This window comes from Schistocerca piceifrons, chromosome 4 (genome assembly GCF_021461385.2).
Source record: "Schistocerca piceifrons isolate TAMUIC-IGC-003096 chromosome 4, iqSchPice1.1, whole genome shotgun sequence".
Lineage (NCBI taxonomy): Eukaryota > Metazoa > Arthropoda > Insecta > Orthoptera > Acrididae > Schistocerca > Schistocerca piceifrons.
In genome coordinates this window covers 263,244,426-263,266,512 of record NC_060141.1, presented here as the reverse complement: position 1 = coordinate 263,266,512, position 22,087 = coordinate 263,244,426, and the positions used below count along the sequence as shown (strand labels likewise).

Below are 22,087 nucleotides of genomic sequence, written 5' to 3'. Positions count from 1 at the left end.
GTCTCACTCCCTTCCCTACCACTGCTTCCTTTTCACGCCCCCCGACTCTTATAACTGCCATCTGGTTTCTGTACAAATTGTAAATAGCCTTTCGCTCCCTGTATTTTAATCCTGCCACCTTTAGAATTTGAAAGAGAGTATTCCAGTCAACATTGTCAAAAGCTTTCTCTAAGTCTACAAATGCTGGAAACGTAGGTTTGCCTTTCCTTAATCTTTTTTCTAAGATAAGTCGTAAAGTCAGTATTGCCTCACGGAATCCAAACTGATCTTCCCCGAGGTCGGCTTCTATCAGTTTTTCCATTCGTCTGTAAAGAATTCGTGTTAGTATTTTGTAGCTGTGACTTATTAAACTGATAGTTCGGTAATTTTCACATCTGTCAACACCTGCTTCTTTGGGATTGGAATTATTATATTCTTCTTAAAGTCTGAGGGTATTTCGCCTCTTTGGGGATATAGAAAACGGATAACCAGCTGCTCGCGCCAGATGCGAACTTGACAAGAGGCAGCACAACACGCCGAAAGCGTGCGTGAAAGCGTGTGCCACCTGCTCGCCGCTACCGCCGCGGCGCCAGGCGGCTACGTACGCACGGCAGCACACGGCGTCCAGGCGAGGCTGGGCAGGCGATTTCTCAGGCGGAACCGGTCGCCGGCCCAGCAGCCCGGCTCGCTTTCGGCGCGCTCGCGCTCGCTTTTCCCAACGTCGCTGACAACCTGGATGGCTGACGTGCTTGTTGATGGCGTCGCCTTTTATTGCGTCTCGAGAACCGTCATCAGTCTTGAGACCAGGGAAACGAAAAATCTGTGTTTGTGCCCAGTTTCGGTGTTCATTTTTGACCAGATTTGGAGCTAATTTTTGCCCATGATGCTAACTTTTGCCCAACCTTAGTCTAATTTTTTCCAGTTTCGCTACTTTTTGCGTAATTTCGGTTTTCTTGTCCTATTTCAGAGCTTTTGTAACCCAGTTCTGGAGTATGCGTCCACCCACTTTCGATGCCTTTGTACGTCCAATTAGGTGCTTTTGTTCATCCAATTTCGGAGCGTGTTTTTGACCAATAACCGTTTTGTTTTGCCCAATTTCGGTGTCATTTTGCCCAATTTTGCTGCTTATTTTGCTCGATTTCGATTACCCAATTTCGGTGCTATATTTCGCCCAATTTTCGTGCTATGTTTGTCCAATTTTGGTGTCAATTTTTGCCTAATTTTGGTGTTAATTTCTGCCTAACTTTAGTTTTATTTTTGCCAAATTCTATGGGTTTTTTTCCCTTCTGGCCCAGTTTTGGTACTATTTTTGCCTAATTTCGGAATTTTTTTTGCTCGTTTCTGATGGTTTTTCTAATGCCTTGCTTTTGAAGTACTGTATGTTCTCAGTGTATGTCTTATTTCGTTGTTTTAAAGTGCGATGATGATGATGATGTAAATATAGCTAACATTTTCTTTAACTGTATTTATTGTCATGACAGATCAAATTTAGTTTTATCACCAAAAAAGAAATATTTTACATTAAACCTATTAAGTGTAATTATTTAAATAAAAAATAACTCTACTACCTTTCACTTCAAAGTTGTTATAGAGAAGGTATTGTAACTTCAAGTACTCTTCCGAGACAATAATGCACTAAAATTATTAGCTTGCTGTAGTGCTCTACCTCGTACGTGACTGACGCATTGAACAACACAAATAAGACGGATTGTCCTTCACACTTTTAAAGTATTCAAAGTCAACTAAGTACAGGAAAGAAACGCCAACAGCTCGTTTTCGAACATTTTTACACGCCACCCCTTCTCATCGCCACTCCCATCCCTAGGGGTAATAGGGCGTACTTTTATTTACTAAAAGTTGATAATTTTTACTTTCGTATAATATATGTCCACTCTAGGTCGTTTGAAAAAAAAAATAGGCTTATATCCTCTACAGATTTTAATCCATTCTCCCACACATGTACTTGCAATCTCTCGCCAAATGTTCAGCTTCAACCAGAAGTTGAAGAAAAATACAAAACACAATAAATTTTCTATATACGAGTGTATAAATTATTTAATAGATTTCACTTTCTTATGACATGCTGAGTGAGTTAGAATTATAATGTATATCGAAGGAACTAACGAATTTAGAGAAGTTAAGAATTTAGAAAGAAATATTCACCTGCCGTGACGAGTGCAGGTAGATAACGGGGCATTATAACGAACAAGGAGCCGTTTCTCTGTGTTTTTGTAATAACGTCGTTTGTTCCGTCAGGTGCTTTTGCAACACATCGCAACGGCCGGGTCTTTGTTAGAAAGCGTAGCCGACTCAGGAATTACTGGCATGAAGGTAGTGATCGACCCAGTGCGTCTTCCTGTTGCCTAAGAGCTGATTTTCGTAGTCTGAGGAGTAACTCTGTTTACATAAGAAGACATTGTCTTTGTTTATACATAAACACATGCGCTGCTTTTATTACTCTATACCTATCTAAAAAGTAAACTTTTTGGCGAAACCTGGTATTTCAGCTGAAGCAGGAAACAACAAAGTTCAGGGTAAGGAATACACTAAACTCTCAAAGCTGTAGGTTTACATCACCACTATAATAAGTTGCAGACTGTAACAAATTCAATTGATGGTGCTGACTTTCTAAAGTAATACAAAGAAGTCAGAGTATCGTAGATGACGTTGTGTCTCATAGACTCTAACAACAGGAGAGTCCGAAACAAGTTGAGTTCAACAAGTGTAACAACTAGCGAGTTGTCCGATGATTTTTCAAAGTTGTATTCCGTGACTGTTCCCAATCACTGTACTTTTGTACTTAAACTAAAAATTATTTTTCGTAATATAGTTCTAGGAAGAGGCATAAGGATTTCTGTCTTCTTCCGAACTAAATGGCTCTGAGCACTATGGGACTCAACTGCTGTGGTCATCAGTCCCCTAGACTCAGAACTACTTAAACCTAACTATCCTAAGGACATCACACACACCCATGCCCGAGGCAGGATTCGAACCAGCGACCGTAGCAGCAGCGCGGCTCCGGACTGGAACGCCTAGAACCGCACGGCCACCGCGGCCGGCCTTCCGAACTATTAGTTTTCTTACATCAGTTGTACGTTGCTAAATACTCGTTTTTCAATTGACTTGCTCTAGAATGGTAAAGGTTTGTCTAAGAGAAAACAATGCAGTGATCCCCTGACTTTTCATACCTTTCTTCCCCTCTCGACCTTCAATTTACACAAATGAAAAGCACAAATTGTGGATGTTCTACACTTTGCTGTAGAGCATCCGAAATTTATGCTTTTCATTTATAGTTATGAAATTGTTCTACCGAGAAGTGACGGAAGAATCGGTTAACCTACAAAAATTCAGTTACTTGGTCTAGTACATTCAGGTACAGATATTTAAATTTTGTAGTGGAATTCTTAAAAATTACAGATAAACGCTATTTGTTTCGTTCCTGACTACTATCCAGTTTGATCAGATCCTCGTTTCGGATAGAACGCAATATGGACGATGAGTGTATACGGTATCACAGGAGGAATAGTCAGTATAGTTTCGACGTATGCAATATTCTGAATAGTTTCCGAGATAGAACACTTTTTATGTACATTTTTATTTATTTTCTGTATTATTCAGTAATTTGTCAGGTTTCCACATTTACACATGTACAGCAGTCAGTGAACATTAAAAAATGCAGGAGTATCCGCGGACTTATAGTATGATTACGATGCACCATTACAACCATGTGTTGCTGTTCCTGCATAGGTTGTTGAACTACACATTCAGAAAAAAAATGGGAACATTGAAGAATACTTGTTTCTCACAATGTGCTGAAAGGTCTGGTAAGCACTCTACTTTCAGGAATCGATGTATCAGAAAGCACCGACGGTATTCTGCGACAGCAGTAGAACCACCGTCGCTGAAACCGTAACTACACACCATGTCTTCGTGTTCCTCATTAGTGTAGATGTGTGGCATTTTAGCCAACGCGTGTACAAACACGAATAACCAGAATAAAACATCAAATAGTTTGGGTAGGTAAGACACATACGTGTGCGCCACGAGCCTGAAAACAAATTTTACCTTAAATGTGTTCTACCTCGGAAACCATTCGCAATAGGGCATATGTCCGTAATAATTTTTTTGCTTCAAATGAGCGTTCGTCTCATATCCGTGAATACTGCCCATTTCTTCTGGGTCACGCAGTGTTACGTGGACCGGTACTTGCTTTGGGAGGCACATTTGCAGTTTATTAGAGCGCATAGTAAGGAACTAGTCACATTTGACGACGCTCGTTTGCTACTATATAAAAGCAACATTTCCATCATCTTAAGACAACTACTGCAGAGAAGTAGCAGAAGCATAAAAATATTAAGAAATCGTCGTCCAGTAGCTAATAGTCGTTAGCAATAGTTCCGATAGATAATTCCAATATGTCTGCGGTGGTAAAAATTATGTAACGATAAAAAAAGAAACCGCCACACCGGGATTTCTGTCTCTTCGGCCGGCCGCGGTGGTCTCGCGGTTCTAGGCGCGCAGTCCGGAACCGCGCGACTGCTACGGTCGCAGGTTCGAATCCTGCCTCGGGCATGGATGTGTGTGACGTCCTTAGGTTAGTTAGGCTTAAGTAGTTCTAAGTTCTAGGGGACTGATGACCGCAGCTGTTAAGTCCCATAGTGCTCAGAGCCATTTTTTTCTGTCTCTTCTTCAAAAGAAATCTTGGTGACGTAGTATCGTGAGGCGGTACGTTACCTGACGTCACGTCTTAATTTGCGTATTAAAGAGACGACATCGGGTTTGGTGAATTGCTTAACACTGAGGAGATGTAAGTAACTGTGCAGCCATTATGAACTTAGGCAGCAGACCTAATGACAGGGTGGACCATCTATGTCCTACGTGAACAGATAACTCAGTGATGAGTAGAAGCATCACAGCTTTTTAAATTCCTATCACACTTCTCATTCAGTTGCGAGAGTAATGCGAAATCTTGCTAATGCGTTGCTAAGCAGTCACTAGATATAGCTTCTGAAATTGGTAAAAAGAGTAAAATCTTTTGCAGTGACTATCACGGTTTCAGATAAAAGTCTGCCGAATTCATTTTACTTGCAACCTATGTCGCTTATAAATCAAAAGCCTGGCGAATATGCATAGTAGGAAATCCTCATTTAATACGCGAGTCACTGTTACTAGATTCGGGCATAAATTCTTAAGTGTTTCAGTTGTGTCAGAGGTTGGTTTTTATTTTTACTGCAAAGTGCAGGGCGTGTTTCAGACCTTGCGTCCATCTTCAACTGTCTCGACTGCTTCAGTAGTTCTTTAATAATGATTGATTTTCAAAAAACCTTTCACCCACTGTGTTGCCTCTTAGTCGCTGAATTGTATTAAAGTAAAGCCAGAAATCCAGTGCTTATGGGTGTCATAAATCGTATTACACTTGGCCTCTTATTCATCCTCATATTCAAAGAGACATGAATATTTGAGAGCTAATATGCAATGCAAAATATTGTGAGGGGGGATGGAATTCAAAGATTTGTATTTTCCACTATATTGAGACGAAAGGCTTATACTTCGGGTAACAAAGCCTCTAGAATTGACTGTGTGTCATCGGTGAACCGGTTTTGCGGATATAAAGTCGAAGAAATCTGCTCTTTGGAGCTAGCCAAGGTTTGAAAAAAAACCCTACTGTAATAGTAAAATTTTCTTCAAACACTCCTCTAGACAGGCAGGTTACACCAAACTCAATCTAGCCACCAACAGATGGAGCTATGTTTACTTCACAGTGACGTAGGATTTATAATCAGAGCATGCGCGCTCATCTTTTAGAAGTTAGGCCGTATGCAACTCAACTGAATTTTCAGTAGCTTATCTGTGAGGATAACAATATATCTCTGCTAAGAGTATGAGGCTGTACCTTCCAGAGACTTCTGTCTCAGGCAAAGTTTTCGTGTGTGAAATATTTGGAGTGTTTACATGACATGGATCACTTACTCATTTTTGGAGTCTGCTCGTAATTAGATATGTACGATTGATCACAAGTTTGAGGCATTTTACCATTAGGACAAGAACCGGTTCTGGCGGCTTCGGTATTAACGAAGTATTAACCATTACTAAGAAGAAAAAGCGAAAACGAAGAAAAACGTCTGACATTTCCTGCTTTAACTTCTTTCCTTGTTGAATATCGTTTTTGTTTGATAGGTACATATGCATGTTTGTGCATTATGTCAGGACTGATGGGTGGAAACATTCTACGGTGTCTTTGGGCGACTGACGTAATTACAGCTTCTTCCAAGCAACATATATAATTAAGCCATCGAGCGTTGACGACCCTGGTGGGTCTTCGTGTCAGCAGTGTCTTTGTGCACGATGTCTCAAAATGATTTGTCGCCTGACAAGCGATGTGAAGCGACGCTGTATGCGTCAATAAGAAACTACAAAAAAAGATGATTTCTTCAGCAGCTACTGAAGGATGCATTTCACACACTGCTGTCCCTTGTTTTCCGACATTGCTGCTTCTCAGTTCTCAATTAACACCAAGGTGCTGAAGCCACGTATGCTGATAGCTCTGAAGGTTCAGAAGAAGCGGGATATCCTGAAGACCAGGAACAACACAAACACCAGCGAGAGAATTCGACGATATATCTGGTTGCTGTTACCAGAGTCATATGTTTCATCAAGAAGAAAACTCTCAAACCATTTTTGGCATGCAGATATTCTAAGCAGTCATAAGGCTGTCGACCAATGCTATAGTCTGCGCAGGATACGGTGGGCAGTGTGGAATGGCCAGTTGTCGTCCAGAGCGCTGGGTGAGTCCATTTGTTTGTTGGGAGGGGGAGACGAATATTGTTTGCCCACTTTCGGCTATTTGGCGATGCACTGCGAAGACGGATTCAAGGCGCATGCCCTGCAGTCCTTCACGAACGATTTTACAGAAACTATTTCCTAAAAAAATTCATTTTTGCATTGCGTATAGCCTCTGTATGTCAGCTTCATAATGACAAGCCCATCATTTCGTTAATACTCATAGTTATTGTGATACTTGCATTTAAGTAAGACAGTCGCAAAATCGGAAGAGTTTGCAATGAAAAATAGGGGTCACTATGATTTTCCATTTGGTACATATCACATAATATGTTGCTCTATATGAAATTTAGCAAATATATTGAATTTTTCTGTAAACTTAGGTGTAGGTTTGTGTCTGTCACCAGTCTCGAGAAAACTGATTGTATGTAGCACACTCGTTTGCGATTGTGCGAGCCAGCGATAAGGCCAGAATGAAACATATTCATAGTATCTCAAAAATGGTTTGAGATATCAAAACGAGATTTTGGCTAATGATAGCACACATAGAGGAGAGTATTTTGCCACGTGATTAATATGGGATACGTTATTATCTACGGTTTTGTTGTACTAACTACAGACTTTTTCAATGAAATAATATAATTTTTAACGGTTATTGATAGCTCGTGAAACGAGAATTGCTGTGGGTTTTGGAACAATGTAAGGGAAGACATTACATTTTTGTACAGAGGAAGTGCGTATTCCTAAACTATTGTCGTGAGTTCCTCACTTAATAAAGTTAACAAGCCACTGTTTCAGAATTCTCTCACAGCTTTGTATGCGCATCATGTTTGTGAGGTGACATTGTATAAACTCCACTGTGTTTTGGCAAAAGAAGCAAATTTTAACATGGCAGCAAGAGAAATATAGGTTTTAACTAATATTCGCCAATCATGACGCTTCTCTAAAAGCTACAAATGGTTATGTGTCAGGCGAAAATAAAAGCAGTTTTATTGCATTTCCAGCAATATTCTTTTTAGATACTAACCAAACTGGAGGTGACTGTACATCATTTTGTATGGTCACCATGAATGTGTGGCCATGGTGGGGCTTCACTTAATATTTACAAAAAAGTGCAGGCTTCAGTGTAAAAAGACACTTCCCCTCCAGCGCTCGGCATTTCCCCTACAGTGTGCTGACCACCTGTCCGCAACCCCCACCAGTGCTGCTGTCCCCACACTTTCCCTCCCGACTGCCATCAACCGGCCACATTATTCTGCGCGCACCCTCAACACTCGTTAGTGTCCACTTTCGATGACCTTCTTTATGACCTCTGCAGTATTGCACACTCCATGGTTTTTCTGTTCATCTGGAGTAATTTGGACATTACGGGAAATGAGCTAACCTATCGCTTAGAGTAGGCTGTTCAGCTTTCTTCTGCGCCCCAGAATGCGCAACGCGAATTTTTTTTGTCTCATCGGCTGTCAGATGTAGAGTGTCTCCAGTCCCTCTGATGTTCTTGTTACGTCGCTGGTACTGGTACGGCGTTGTAGGGCGAAACACAAGCATTAGCGTGCATTGCAGTTACAGACATTCAACATGGCTCTGAACAAGGTAGCAGGGTTTTACTCATAAAGCTGTTTCATCAAAACAGCCGGCCGGAGTAGCAGTGCGGTTCTAGGCGCTGCAGTCTGGAGCCGAGTGACCGCTGCGGTCGCAGGTTCGAGGCCTGCCACGGGCATGGATGTGTGTGATGTCCTTAGGTTAGTTAGGTTTAATTAGTTCTAAGTTCTAGGCGACTGATGACCTCAGAGGTTGTGTCGCATAGTGCTCAGAGCCATTTGAACCATTTTTCGTTTTTATCAAAACAACACCAATAATGCTGCTACTCTTCACGAGTATCAACGCATTAAAGGAATATGGACAGGTCCTCTTCCCGCACCGAGATTGAAGAACATGATTCGGAAGTTTGAATTAAGTAACGCTTTGTGAATTGCTCCTGGGAGGAGCCGACTGCCGGTTACGCCACAAATTGTTGGGGAAGTTCCTGTTACCATGATGAAGAACGCTGGAAGCAATGTGCGATCTACAGCAGTGGACGAGTGTGTCACGACAGCTATACAATCCATGGTCTACCGTTCGAAAAGTGCTAAGAACAGTTATTAAATGGTATCTCTAGTGTGGTTCCAGGCTGTAGTGGATGCAGACGATCGTAACATTGAACTAAGTTGAGAAAACTGTCCCGAAACACATGTGCTACAAAACGCCACTGTTTCCTGCGCATGTTCCCCGACATCAATATGGGATATGATCACCATGCACACGTACACAGGCCGCACAACGGGTTGACATAGTCTGGATCAAGTGGTAGAGCAGCTGCTGGGGTGTAGCCTCCTATTCTTGCACCAGTGCCTGTCGGAGCTCCTAAAGTGTCGTAGGGGTTTAAGGCGTGCAGCGATACGTTGACCGAGAGCATTCCAGACGTGCCCGATGGGGTTTAGATCTGGAGAACAGGCAGGACACTCCATTCGCCTGATATCTTCTGTTTCAAGGTACTCCTTCACGATGGCAGCTCGGTGGGGCCGTGCGTTATCATCCATCAGCAGGAAGGAGGGACCCACTGCACTCCTGCATGCTGGTGCAAAATGACGTCCCGATACAACTGACCTGTTACAGTTCCTCTGTCAAAGACATGCAGGGGTGTACGTGCACTAATCATAATCTCACCCCACACCATCAAACTACGACCTCCATACAGGTCCCTTTCAAGGACATTAAGGGGTTGGTATCTGGTTCCTGGTTCACGCCAGATGAAAACCGGGCGAGAATCACTGTTCAGACTACACCTGGACTCGTCCGTGAACGTAACCTGGGATCACTGTTCCAATGACCATGTACTGTGTTCTTGACAACAGGCTTTACAGGCTCTCCTGTGACCAGGGGGTTAGTGGAATGTACCTTGCAGGTCTCTGGGTGAATAAACCATGCCTGTTCAGTCATCTGTAGACTGTGTGTCTGGAGACAACTGTTCCGGTGGCAGCGGTAAGGTCCTGAGCAAGACTACCTGCAGTACTCCGTGGCCGTCTGCGGGCACTGATGGTGAGATATCAGTCTTCTTGTGGTGTTGTACACTGTGGACGTCCTGTACTGTAGCGCCCGGACAGGTTTCCTGTCTGCTAGAATCGTTGCCATAATCTTGAAGATCACACTTTGTGGCACACGGAGGGCCTGTGCTACGACCTGCTGTGTTTGACCAGCCTCCAGTCGCCCTAGTATTCTATCCCTCATAACGTCATCAATATGTGTTCTCTGAGCCATTTTCAACACACAGTCACGATTAGCACCTCTGAAAACGTCTGCACACTTACTCGCTGCACCGTACTCTGACATGCACCAACACACCTCTGCGTATGTGGACTTCTGCCAGCGCCACCGTGCTACGACCGCAGGTCAAATGCACCGCATGGTCATACCCCGAGGTGATTTAAACCCGCAAACCGCCCACCAGAGCGTTGTTCACCATGTAACAGCATTATCCTTAATTTATGAGCATGAGTGTATAATGGAGCACCACAGCATGGAATGAAAAGGGAGGACCCTGTCTGAAACCCAAATATAGTTGTGTTAATCAAACGCTGTTAGAGTTAAGGGGGAATACCAAGTGGGCTGAGTCGTTAATGGAAATTTGGATTGAGGAGGGAGGTGTGCCAGTGTAGTCCACGCAGGTGTCCAAAGTCACTGTGCCAGTGCGGCGTAGTGGTTAGAATATCTGCTTAGTGAGCAGGAGATGAGGGTTCGAATCCCAGCCTTAGTACAAATTTTCCTTCATCGCTTCAGTCTGCATAGATGTTCAAGGCTTGGAAAAGTCTCTGGGACAATATGTTTCATTTGATTTTACTTTATTCAAAAATGTTCAAATGTGTGTGAAATCTTATGGGACTTAACTGCTAAGGTCATCAGTCCCTAATCTTACACACTACTTAATCTAAATTAACCTAAGGACATATACACACACCCATGCCCGAGGGAGGACTTGAACCTCCGCCGGGACCAGCCGCACAGTCCATGACTGCAGCGCCTTAGACCGCTCGGCGATTTCACTTACAAGGGAATCTCCCCATCGCACCCTCCTCAGATTTAGTTATAAGCTGGCACAGTGGATAGGCCTTGAAAAAACTGAACACAGATCAATCGAGAAAACAGGAAGAAGCTGTGTGGAACTATGAAAAAAAAAAAGCAGTCAATGCAAAGATGAAGATTAAACAAAAAATTGATTGTTCTCAGAGCGAGGCAGAGGAATCCTGGGCGCCAGTTACCCTTGTTACGTCACTGATTATTTCCTTTTATATACTGAACTATACAAAATAAAATCGTCATAAATTCTAAACGGTTTGCGTTACAACGTTCAAACTGCACGGTTGGCCGCGGGGCATGTTGGGAACTAGTACGCGCATGTATAGTTTGGTTTAGCGACGAAGCCCACTTTCATTTGGATGAGTTCGTTAATAAGCAAAACTGGCGCATTTTGGGGACTGAGAATCCGCACTTCTCGATCGAGAAATCTCTTCACCCTCAACGGGTAACTGTGTGGTGTACAACGTCCAGTCACAGAATAATTGGTGAAAAATTTCTCGATAGTCACGGTGACTACCGAACGGTACGTGAAGGTTTTGGAAGATTATTTCATCCCCATTATCCAAAGTGAGCGTGATTTCGACAATATGTGGTTCATGCAAGACATAGCTCGACCCCATCGAAGCAGGAGAAATGGTTCAAATGGCTCTGAGCACTATGGGACTTAACTTCTGAGGTCATCAGTCCCCTAGAACTTAGAACTACTTAAACCTAACTAACCTAAGGACATCACACACATCCATGCCCGATGGAGGATTCGAACCTGCGGCCGTAGCAGCCGCGCGGTTCCGGACTGTAGCACCTAGAACCGCTCGGCCACTACGGCCGGCCCAGAAGCAGGAGAGCGTTTGATGTCTTGGAGGAGCACTTTTGGGACCCCATTCTCGCTCTGGGGTACCCAGAGGCCACTGACATGGGCCTCGATTGGCACCATATTATCCGGATCTGAACACATGCGACTCCTTTTTGTGGAGTTATATTACAGACAAGGTATACAGCAACAACCCCAAAACCATTTCTGATCTGAAAACAGCCATTCAGGAGGTCATCGACAGCGTCGATGTTCTGACACTTCAGTGGGTCATGCAGAATTTTGCTGTTCGTCTGCCAATGATGGCAGACATATCGAACATGTCATAACAAAAAAATGGTTCAAATGGCTCTGAGCACTATGGGACTTAACTTCTGAGGTCATCAGTCCCCTAGAACTTAGAACTACTTAAACCTAACTAACCTAAGGACATCACACACATCCATGCCCGAGGCAGGATTCGAACCTGCGACCGTAGCAGTCGCACTGTACCGGACTGCGCGCCTAGAACCGCTAGACCACCGCGGCCGGCATGTCATAACCTAAAACAGAATATCTGTAATGGTGTTTACATGTTGAATAACGTGTGTGCACTCCGTTGTTTGTAACTAATTTACGTTTCTTTTGATATAGTTGAATAATTGTCACTCGGAGTATACAACAGCCGATCACGTGCATGTACGCTGTGCTGACAACGGCGCCCTGTGCCGTGTTGCAGACTGCACGGGTCGTACGAGGCGCTCAAGTACGGCACTCTGCTGGACGGCCTGGCCGACCTGACGGGCGGCATCACCGAGAGCGTCGGCCTGCGCCAGGACGCCACCACGTGCGGCCGCGTGCTCGCCAAGCTGCTCGACATGACCTCGCTCGTCACCTGCACCGTCCAGCCCGCCACCACGCAGGTACGCCCCTCTCACACTCACTCGCTGGGTCTGCGCCACCACTCGCAACAAGATGCGTAAACTGGTTCACCAATACCCACCGCTTTTGGCTGGTCACGTAAATACTAGACTATCTATTCTGGAAATGCACGTGTCTGAGCCTTCTTTAGATTGTCGCGATGTTACTAACTTTTGCATTTGTTGACTGAAGTTAGTGAAGTGAGACTGTGTGGAGTAAAGGAAAAGTAATATTGTGCACAGATAAGAAAGTTATCCAGAATGAGATTTTCATTCTGCAGCGGAGTGTGCGCTGATATTAAACTTTCTGGCAGATTAAAACTGTGTGCCGGACCTTTGCCTTTCTCGGGCAAGTGCTCTACCATCTGAGCAACCCAAGGACGACTCACGCCCCGTCCTCACAGCTTTACTTCTGCCAGTACCTCGTCTCCTGCTTTCCAAACTTTACAGAAGCTCTCCTCGCAGGAGGACCTCTCGGTTACCCATTCGTATATTTCCAAATTTGCTGTTGCTAATACTCTTCTTAACAGTGTTTGCATTCATTGTCGTCTTTTGATTATTCTTCTCCTTTGTGCATTGAGTTGAAATATGAACTTTATAGAGCTGAAGCGTCTCTTCCCCTTGCTTTTGTATTTACAATCACTTGACCTGTGGCCTCTGACGCTACAATTGAAGCACTTTTTGTGTGGATCCCAAGCAGCGCTTTTAGTATTTCTGTTACTTGAGTCTACAGCACTATTCTTACTGGAGTTCCCGAAATTTCCATTACTGTAACTTTTGTTAGTTCTTTTCGGCAGTGTCTTCACAGCTCTTTCGTAATGCCTCAGTTTTCCCTTAAACTCTTTCATATCTCCAGCGCCATAAAGTAAAAGTTTTGTGCCTTAATCGTCTTCCGTTTTGTCAGTCACATAATGAAATAGCGAGTCTTTATAAATAACAGCACAGCCGCCAATTTTTTCATTACGAGAAAATGTTCTTGAAGACACTCTTCCTATTCCTTCTTTCACCGCGGTTGGTGGATCTCCGCACCACTTGTTTTCACATAGAGTTATTCTTGTAAGGCTTTCTTCGGTGCAGACCACGATGTAAGACGCTTTTCATCCTGAATAAAAAGCTTAGCCAAACCTTCAAGCAGTTTTGCGCGAAATAAAGCATTTGCAGTTGACTTCAACCCATTGAAATCGCTGTTTCCTCAAGTCCATGATATATTTTTTAACTGGATATCCATCACTGCCACTAAATGATTGACGAGCAGCCTCAACTTCACGAGATTACAGAGAAAATTCATGGTGATCTTCCGTGAGTGTGGTGAAAAGTGCGGTTCATTTCTATCGTGTCTGTTTCTAAATCGTAAACCTTTTGAGTCTTCTTTTCGAGTAAACTCAATCTTTTATCGCTACCAATCGGATTGCATCCTTTTCTTCATTATCATCATCATCTTCTTCTTCACATTCTATGTCGTCGTTAATTTTCACCGAAAGTTTTCCAATGTTGGATAAATAATAACAAGTTTCTGTAGTCACCTCATTTCTCGTCCCGCTATCTATACACAGTATGTTTCAGATTGCCTCCAACTTAGCTTCTGAAAATGATGCTAAAATGTTGACTTCTTAGCTTCATGTTCACCAGATATTGATTGAAAAGTAAAGCCACAAAATTTCTTCTGTCATCTGAAGCTGTTCTGAGCATTAACTTATGTAGAGATTTAATGATTTTAACCGGCCCAGAGGCTATATTTTTATTTACTCTTTTGATTACACCTAGCGTTGCTGTTTTTAATTTTTGTTTCTTCGTCGGTTGTTTCTTCTCTCCACACAATGTTTAAAATTCTTATTGCGTCGCTTTTGCTACTGCTAATCGTTTTTAAAATGTGAACCCTTGTCGTAGATCCAAAATAAACACAATTCCACGACGCTACGTCATCGCAGGCAAAAGACCCTGAGAAAAGTTCGTCGTAAACGTCGTAGTTTAGGAGCAAAACCTGATCGTCTCTCGTTCAGTTGATTCCGGACATAGCCGCGCCCCCCCCTCAAATTCCTAGAAAAAACAGTCCTAACCTCCACGTAAAACTATGTATTATTATTGCAGTTACAAACCCCAATACTGAATGATAAAAAAAGTGAAGGAACAGAATCACCAGACTCGTGTTTTTCCGTGAACACACAGAGCTACCTGCCACTATTCGGCTTCTCTGGCATGTCACCGGTCTTCTTCGCAGGAAAACTCTTTACCCTCCCCCACCTCCCCCCGAATCCCACAATATATTAAACTCAACATTTCCTTTTCCGGGCTCGAGTAATTATTTTCGGCTTTATTTTACTGTCTTGATGCATATCTTACTGGGTGTTCTTTCCCGTTCACTTCCTGCCTTAGAATGCATCCAATTGCCTGGTTGCTTGTGTTATAGGACAGAATAAATTCCTCTTCGCAATTTGGAAATATTAATACAGGGCTGTTCGTGATGCCATCTTTAATTTCTCTAATGCTGCTCAACATTCTCCACCCACTGGAATTTTACACCCTTCTTTAAAGGATGTGTCAATGGTCTATCAACGTAGGCAAATTTTCTATAATAAATTAGATGATCCTAAAAATGACTGTACCTGTTTTGTAGTCTACAGTGGCAGAAAATCACTCACTACACATATCAACCTCGGCTCAATCTTTACGCTGTATTAGCTAATGATATGGCCTAGATAGTTTACCTCCATCAACAAGAAGTACCACTTCTCGATACTCAACGTTAATCGCGCTGTACGAAACCTAGTCGTTGCGAGTGCTCCTTCATATTCTTGGAAAAGACGATAATATTATCCAAGTAAAATGTCTGCTGACGCAGATCCAGCCCTTTCAACAGCCTATCTAGCAATCAATGAAATGTGGTCAGAGCATTCTTTAAACAAAATGACATCGTCTGGTATTGGTAATGTTTCCAACTCGTTGTAAACAGTTTTAGATCCATTGTGGAAACGTTCTTGCATTGACGAATATAATCCAAATTTTGCTTAATATAATGACGGAAAAATTCCCAACATAAAAAATAATTTATGTAGAGTAATAAAATTTTGGGACTACATTTATCTAGGTAACATATTGAAGTGATTATCATCACAAGATCACAGGCTGATGTAAGCGTGAGATAAACCATTACAAATGTGAAACGCTGGCACGTTAATAGCCGGAGTAATTGCCAGAGTGTTGAATACAAGCATGCAAACGGGCACTCATTGTGTTGTACAGGTGCCAGATGTTAGTTTGTGTGATGGAGTTCCATGCCTGTTGCACGTGGTTGGTCAACGCAGGTACGGTTAATGCTGGTTGTGGATGACACCAAAGTTGTCGCCGATAATTTCCCATATGCACTCGACTGGAGACAGATCTGGTGATTGAGCACCGCAAGGCTATATATCGACACTCTGTAGAGCATGTTGAGTTACAACAACGGTATATAGACGAGCGTTATCCTGTTGGAAAACACCTCTGGAGTGCTGTTCATGAATGGCAGCACAACAGGTCGAATCAACAGACTGACGTACAGATTTGCGGTTAGGGTGCTTGCGATGACCCCGAGAGTATTCCTGCTGTCATACGAAATCGCACCACAGACCATAACCCCAGGTGTAGGTCCAGTGTGCCTAAGAGGGTCGTTCAATAAGAAATGCCCAACTTTTTTTTCTCAGAACATATTTATTGTTAACAGTCAGAATTTGGTGGCAGTATACATAAACATGTCTGGTCCATGTCCTATTTTTCTACGTAGTCACGTTCTGTGGCCGTACGCCAACGTTGTGGAAGAGGGTGTATTCCTTGCTGGTAAAAGCTCTTGTCCTGTAGGCGTAGAGAATCTTTAAGTGGCCCAAAGAGATGGAGTCTGAGAGTGCCAGGTCTGCACTATAGGGTGGATGAGGCAATGATGTCCAACCTAATTTGGTGATGTGTTCCCAGGTTCTCAGATTTGTGTGTGGGCGTGCATTATGATGTTGGAGGAAGATTTCTGCTGGATTCTTGTCCGATCAAACACGTCGGAAACGGTTCTTGGGTTTATTTAGAGTCTTCACGTATGCCTCTGAATTGATGGTTGACCCTCTTGGCGTCACATCCACGAGAATGACGCCATCACAATCCAAGAAGACTGTCACCATGGCTTTTGCGGCAGAGCGGGTTGCCTTGAATTTCTTCTTTTGAGGTGAATGAGGATTATGCCACTCCATGGATTGCCTTTTTGTTTCCGGTGCAAAGTGGTTCAACCAGCTTTCGTCCCCCGTAACGATCCATGACACAAAGGCCTCTCTGTCAGTCTCAACACCCTCCAACAATTCAGATGAAATGGCCTTTCTTTGAACCTTGTGGTCCAATGTGAGCATTCGTGGAACCCATCGTGAGTACCTCTTTGAATATCCGAGAGTCTCGATCATTGGAGACGCACTTCCAATGCTGACAGACAACTGTAGAGCCAATTGTCGATTTGTAATGCGCCGGTCGGCACGAATAATGGCGTCCACACGATTCAGCATGTCTGGAGCAGTTGCTGTTACAGGACATCCCGAGCGTGGCAGCTCATGGAGCTCTGTTTCTACATTTCCTGAGGCTGTAAGTTTCATTACTCATCGCCCATCTCTACTCCTGTCAACTGCAGCATCGCCCTACACTTCACACAAACGTTTACAGATGTTCACCACGGTTTCTTTTTTGCGCACAAGAATTCAAAAACGGCACGCTGCTTGTGACGTGAGTCGTATGTAGGCGCCATTTTGACGCTGTACTACGACTCTGCCATCTGCCAGAACGGTTCAAAATTTCATCGGCGCACAGAACAAGCATCAAATGTGAAGCACTAACAAGGACGTTGGTCTCTGTACGTTAATGGCCTTTTTTAAAAAAAATGTGGGGCATTACTTATTGAACGACCCTCGTAGCATGCAGACAGGTTGGTTACGGGCCCTCAACTGACCTCCTTCTAACCAACAAAAGGCCATCACGGACACCAAGGCAGAACTAGCTTTCATCAGGAAACACAACAGACCTCCATCCTGCCCTCCAATGAGCTCTAGCTTGACACCACTGAAGGCGCAAATGGTGGTGATTTGGGATCATTGGAATGCAGGGTACAGGGCGTCTGGCTCGGAGCTGTCCTTCAAGTAACCGATTGGTAATACTTAGATATGTCACTGTGGTGCCAGCTGCTGCTCAAATTGGTATTGCAGATGCAGTACGATGCGTAATAGCCATACCCCACGGTCTTCTGTGATCGGTAATGCCATGTGGCCATCCATAGCCCAGTCATCTTGCTCCTGTAGATTCTCGTGACCCCCGTGCCAGCAGTCACGTAATTGGCTACATTATTGCTAAGTCTTTCTGCAGTATCCTAGAAGGAACATCTAGCTTCTCATAACCTTTCACACGATCTCATTCAAACTCATGAGGTGTTGATAATGGCGTATTTATCGTCCTAAAGGCATTCTTGACTAACACCAACTCACCACGTCCAGTCTCAAAAGTAACTAACGCTCACGACCATTACGGCGCGTATTTGAAGCAGCCCTGATTTGCATCCTCATATTGGCTCTACTAGCGCCACTCTTATGCGACTGTTGCGAAATTTGAATAGACATGATCTTTCAGACATGGAAACACGCCTACCAACTTTCGTTTATATTGCAGAACTCCTTCTTGAGAAGATGGACAGGTAGGTGTCTAAGGCTTGAGCCCATGACCCACCAGGGAGGTGGCTGTCAGCAGAAGGCAGTCTCCAGCATTCGATGGTACGATGGCACCAAGTTGTCCGCATGTAGAATTTACACTACTGGCCATTAAAATTGCTACACCAAGAAGAAATGCAGATGATGAACGGGTATTCATTGGACAAATATATTATACCAGAACTGACATGTGATTAGATTTTCACGCAATTTGGGTGCATAGCTCCTGAGAAATCAGTACCCAGAACAACCATCTCTGGACGTAATAACGGCCTTGATACTCCTGGGCATTGAGTCAAACAGAGCTTGGATGGCGTGTACAGGTACAGCTGCCCATGCAGCTTCAATGCGATACCACAGTTCATCAAGAGTAGTGACTGGCGTATTATGACAAGCCAGTTGCTCGGCCACCATTGACCAGACGTTTTTAATTGGTGAGAGATCTGGAGAATGTGCTGGCCAGGGCAGCCGTCGAACATTTTCTGTATCCAGAAACGTCCTTACAGGACCTGCAACATGCGGTCGTGCATTATCATGCTGAAATGTAGGTTTTCGCAGGGATTGAATGAAGGGTAGAGCCACGGGTCATAACAAATCTGAAATGTAACGTCCACTGTTCAAAGTGCCGTCGATACGAACAAGAGGTGACTGAGACATGTAACCAGTGGCACTCCATACCATCAGGCCGGATGATACGCCAGTATGGCAATGATGAATACACGCTTCCAATGTGCGTTCACCGCGATGTCACCACACATGGATGCGGCCATCATGATGCTGTAAACAGAACCTGGATTCATCCGAAAAACTGACGTTTTTCCATTCGTGCACCCAGGTTCATCGTTGAGTACACTATCGCAGGCGCTCCTGTCTGTGATTCAGCGTCAAGGATAACCACAGCCATGGTCTCCGAGCTGACTGTCCATGCTGCTGCAAACGTCATCGAACTGTTCGTGCAGATGGTTGTTGTCTTGCAAACGTCCCCATCTGTTGACTCAGGGATCTAGACGTGGCTGCACGATCCGTTACAGCCATGAGGTTAAGATGCCTGTCATCTCAACTGCTAGTGATACGAGGCCGTTGGGATCCAGCACGGCGTTCCGTATTACCCTCCTGAACCCACTGATTCCATATTCTGCTAACAGTCATTGGATCTCGACCAACGCGAGCAGAAATGTTGCGATACGATAAACTGCAGTCGCGATAGACTACAATCCGACCTTTATCAAAGTCAGAAACGTGATGGTACGCATTTCTCCTCCTTACACGAGGCATCACAACAACATTTCACCAGGCAACGCCGGTCAACTGCTGTTTGTGTATGAGAGAATTTCCTCATGTCAGCATGTTGTAGGTGTCACCACCGGCATCAGCCTCTTGTGAATGCTCTGAAAAGCTAATTATTTGCATATCACAGCCTCTTCCTCCTGTCGGTTAAATTTCACGTCTGTAGCATGTCATCTTCGTGGTGCAGCAATTTTAATGGACAGTAGTGTAACTCTGGTAGAGACATCCAGCTGTGGACAGCAATGTCAGAGTTCTGTAGCTGGCAACCTCATTGTGAATTGCAAGTGGTCGTCTTCTCATAGTTATCAGCTGACACTGATGGGTTTGTTTGGCACGCAGTATATCTGTGGATATCATTGAGCACAATCTGAGAAAGAGGACCTGGTTTGGATGGTATAGATGTTAGTCAGCTGGCTTACACTTCTCCAACAGCAGCACTTTTGCAACCCCCAGAAATATTGCAGTGTGGAGCAGCCAGAAGTTGGCAGCAGGAAATGATGATTTCATTTGCCCCAGTTTTCCTATTTAGTCAGCACCTTCACAAGCCCTGTCTGAGCTGTAAGATGTCACAAATTTGACTGTCAGAGGTGCTGGCTGGCGTCTTCCACTTCATCATTGTCATGGTTGAGTGTTCTTGTTTACTGAATTTGCATTGTCGCTCCATTGGACCTGATTATCAGGCTGGCTGGGGATTTTCCCTCTATAATGTTCATTCTGCTGATCAACACAGGATCAGTTCATCACCCCAGCAAAACCACAGTGCAACATATTTAAATATATAATGTCAAAAGCTTTGGTGAAGTCTAAGTGCTGTTTTGCTTAAATTGCTTTAAATATAGTGTTTGTGCACTCACAGGTAGCCATCTCAGTTCATTTGTGGCTTCAGAACTCATGTTTGAAATTAGTTAATACTCTACTCTATTAAGTTGTTGTAGATTACTTTTTCCAGTCCTTTAGAAAAACAGAAAGATGTAATGGGGTGATATAATTCATCACTTTCTCTTTTTCTCTTAGAAACTAGTAATTACTTTGGATGTTTTCAACACTTCCATAGATATGTCTGATTCCAGTTGGCAATTGGATAGGTGAGTGATGGGTTCAATTATATTGTGGAGGGAGAGCTGTAAGATCAGTTGGGTGTGCCATCAATTCCTTCTTATGCAAATAAGTTATACAGAACTGCAACCAGTCACTTTTTTTGAATAATTATATTTTATTCCATGAACTGGTTTTCGAACCTTTTCAGGTTCATCTTCAGATGGTTTCTGGAAACTACATCATTACTGGTAGCATAATGCTGGGTGCTGTCTCTATGGCAGAAAGATGGGTCACACTTTAATGTACCGCCATGACTATAGCTTATCTGTCGATATTGATGTAAATTTAGTTTTTACTTACTGCGACAGTATACGCACCTTTTTTTGGTTAGTGTCCATCTGTCTGCCTCCATTTTGATGTCCAGCCTGTACTACCGCAGCAAGTAAAAACTAAATTTACATCCATATCGACAGATAAGCTATAGTCATGGCTATACATTAAAGTGTGACCCATCTTTCTGCCATAGAGCCAGCACCCAGCATTATGCTACCAGTAATGATGTAGCTCCCTGAAACCATCTGAAGGTGAACCTGAAAAGGTTCGAAAACCAGTTCATTGAATAAAACATAATTATTCAAAAAAGTGACTGGTTGCAGTTCTGTATAACTTATTTACATTCAGTATACAGTCACGGTTCTAAAATATGCATAATGGATAAGCATAATTCCTTCTTAGTTCATGCTTTTTACATATTTACAATAAGACTGATGCAGGATTCACCTTTGTTAACGAACATCACAGAAGATGCTGGAAACAACCACTGTTGCCGTCAATGTGGTACTGTGCTGATTTATCAAGCTGTGAGACATGTGTAGCAGTTCTGTCTGAGAGAGAGCAGCAACAGTGTTATTAATATTCTGTTGTAGTTATTACAGGGTGTCAGAATTATTTCAGCACACGTGACCTATCAATTTTCCCACAGGTAAAAATCACAGGGAGTGAGAACTGGCTATCAAGGTGGCCAGTGATTGCAAAGCCTTTTGTGGTTGACCCATACTCAACAAGCACCTCATGCACTCATGACTAGGTTGTCAAGGTGAGGTGTGTTGTTGCTAAGTCTTGCTGAAAATATTCACACTTGCATTCCTCTTTAGCGAATTGACCCACATATGGATTAAACAGTTTCAGGATGTACTAATTAGTATTAACAGTTTGGCAAAAGAATAATGTTATGATGACACCAGACAATGCGCACAAAACACAATCTTGGGTTTATCTCTGAAGTACTCATGGAGATTTTCCAATTCATAATGGTGCACATTCTGTCAGCCTTCGCGTACCCTGACAGGCTGAACTAGGCCTCATCTGAGCAATAAAAAACTGAGGGTCCAAAAGTCCTGATCCCACTTCACTCAGAAACCATCAACAGAACTCAACATGTAGCTCACCTGGACATTTTAACTCATGCACAACAGCTAATT

General features: G+C 43.4%; 1 protein-coding gene across 1 annotated transcript in view; it reads left to right on the top strand.

The window, feature by feature from the left end:
• Positions 1-22,087, top strand: part of LOC124795276 (calpain-C) — a 449,990-nt gene that overhangs the window by 376,410 nt on the left and 51,493 nt on the right. Inside the window, exon 5 of the mRNA XM_047259222.1 lies at positions 12,402-12,585. Coding sequence (XP_047115178.1) covers positions 12,402-12,585 — 184 coding nt within the window. The remainder of the gene's footprint in view (positions 1-12,401; positions 12,586-22,087) is intronic.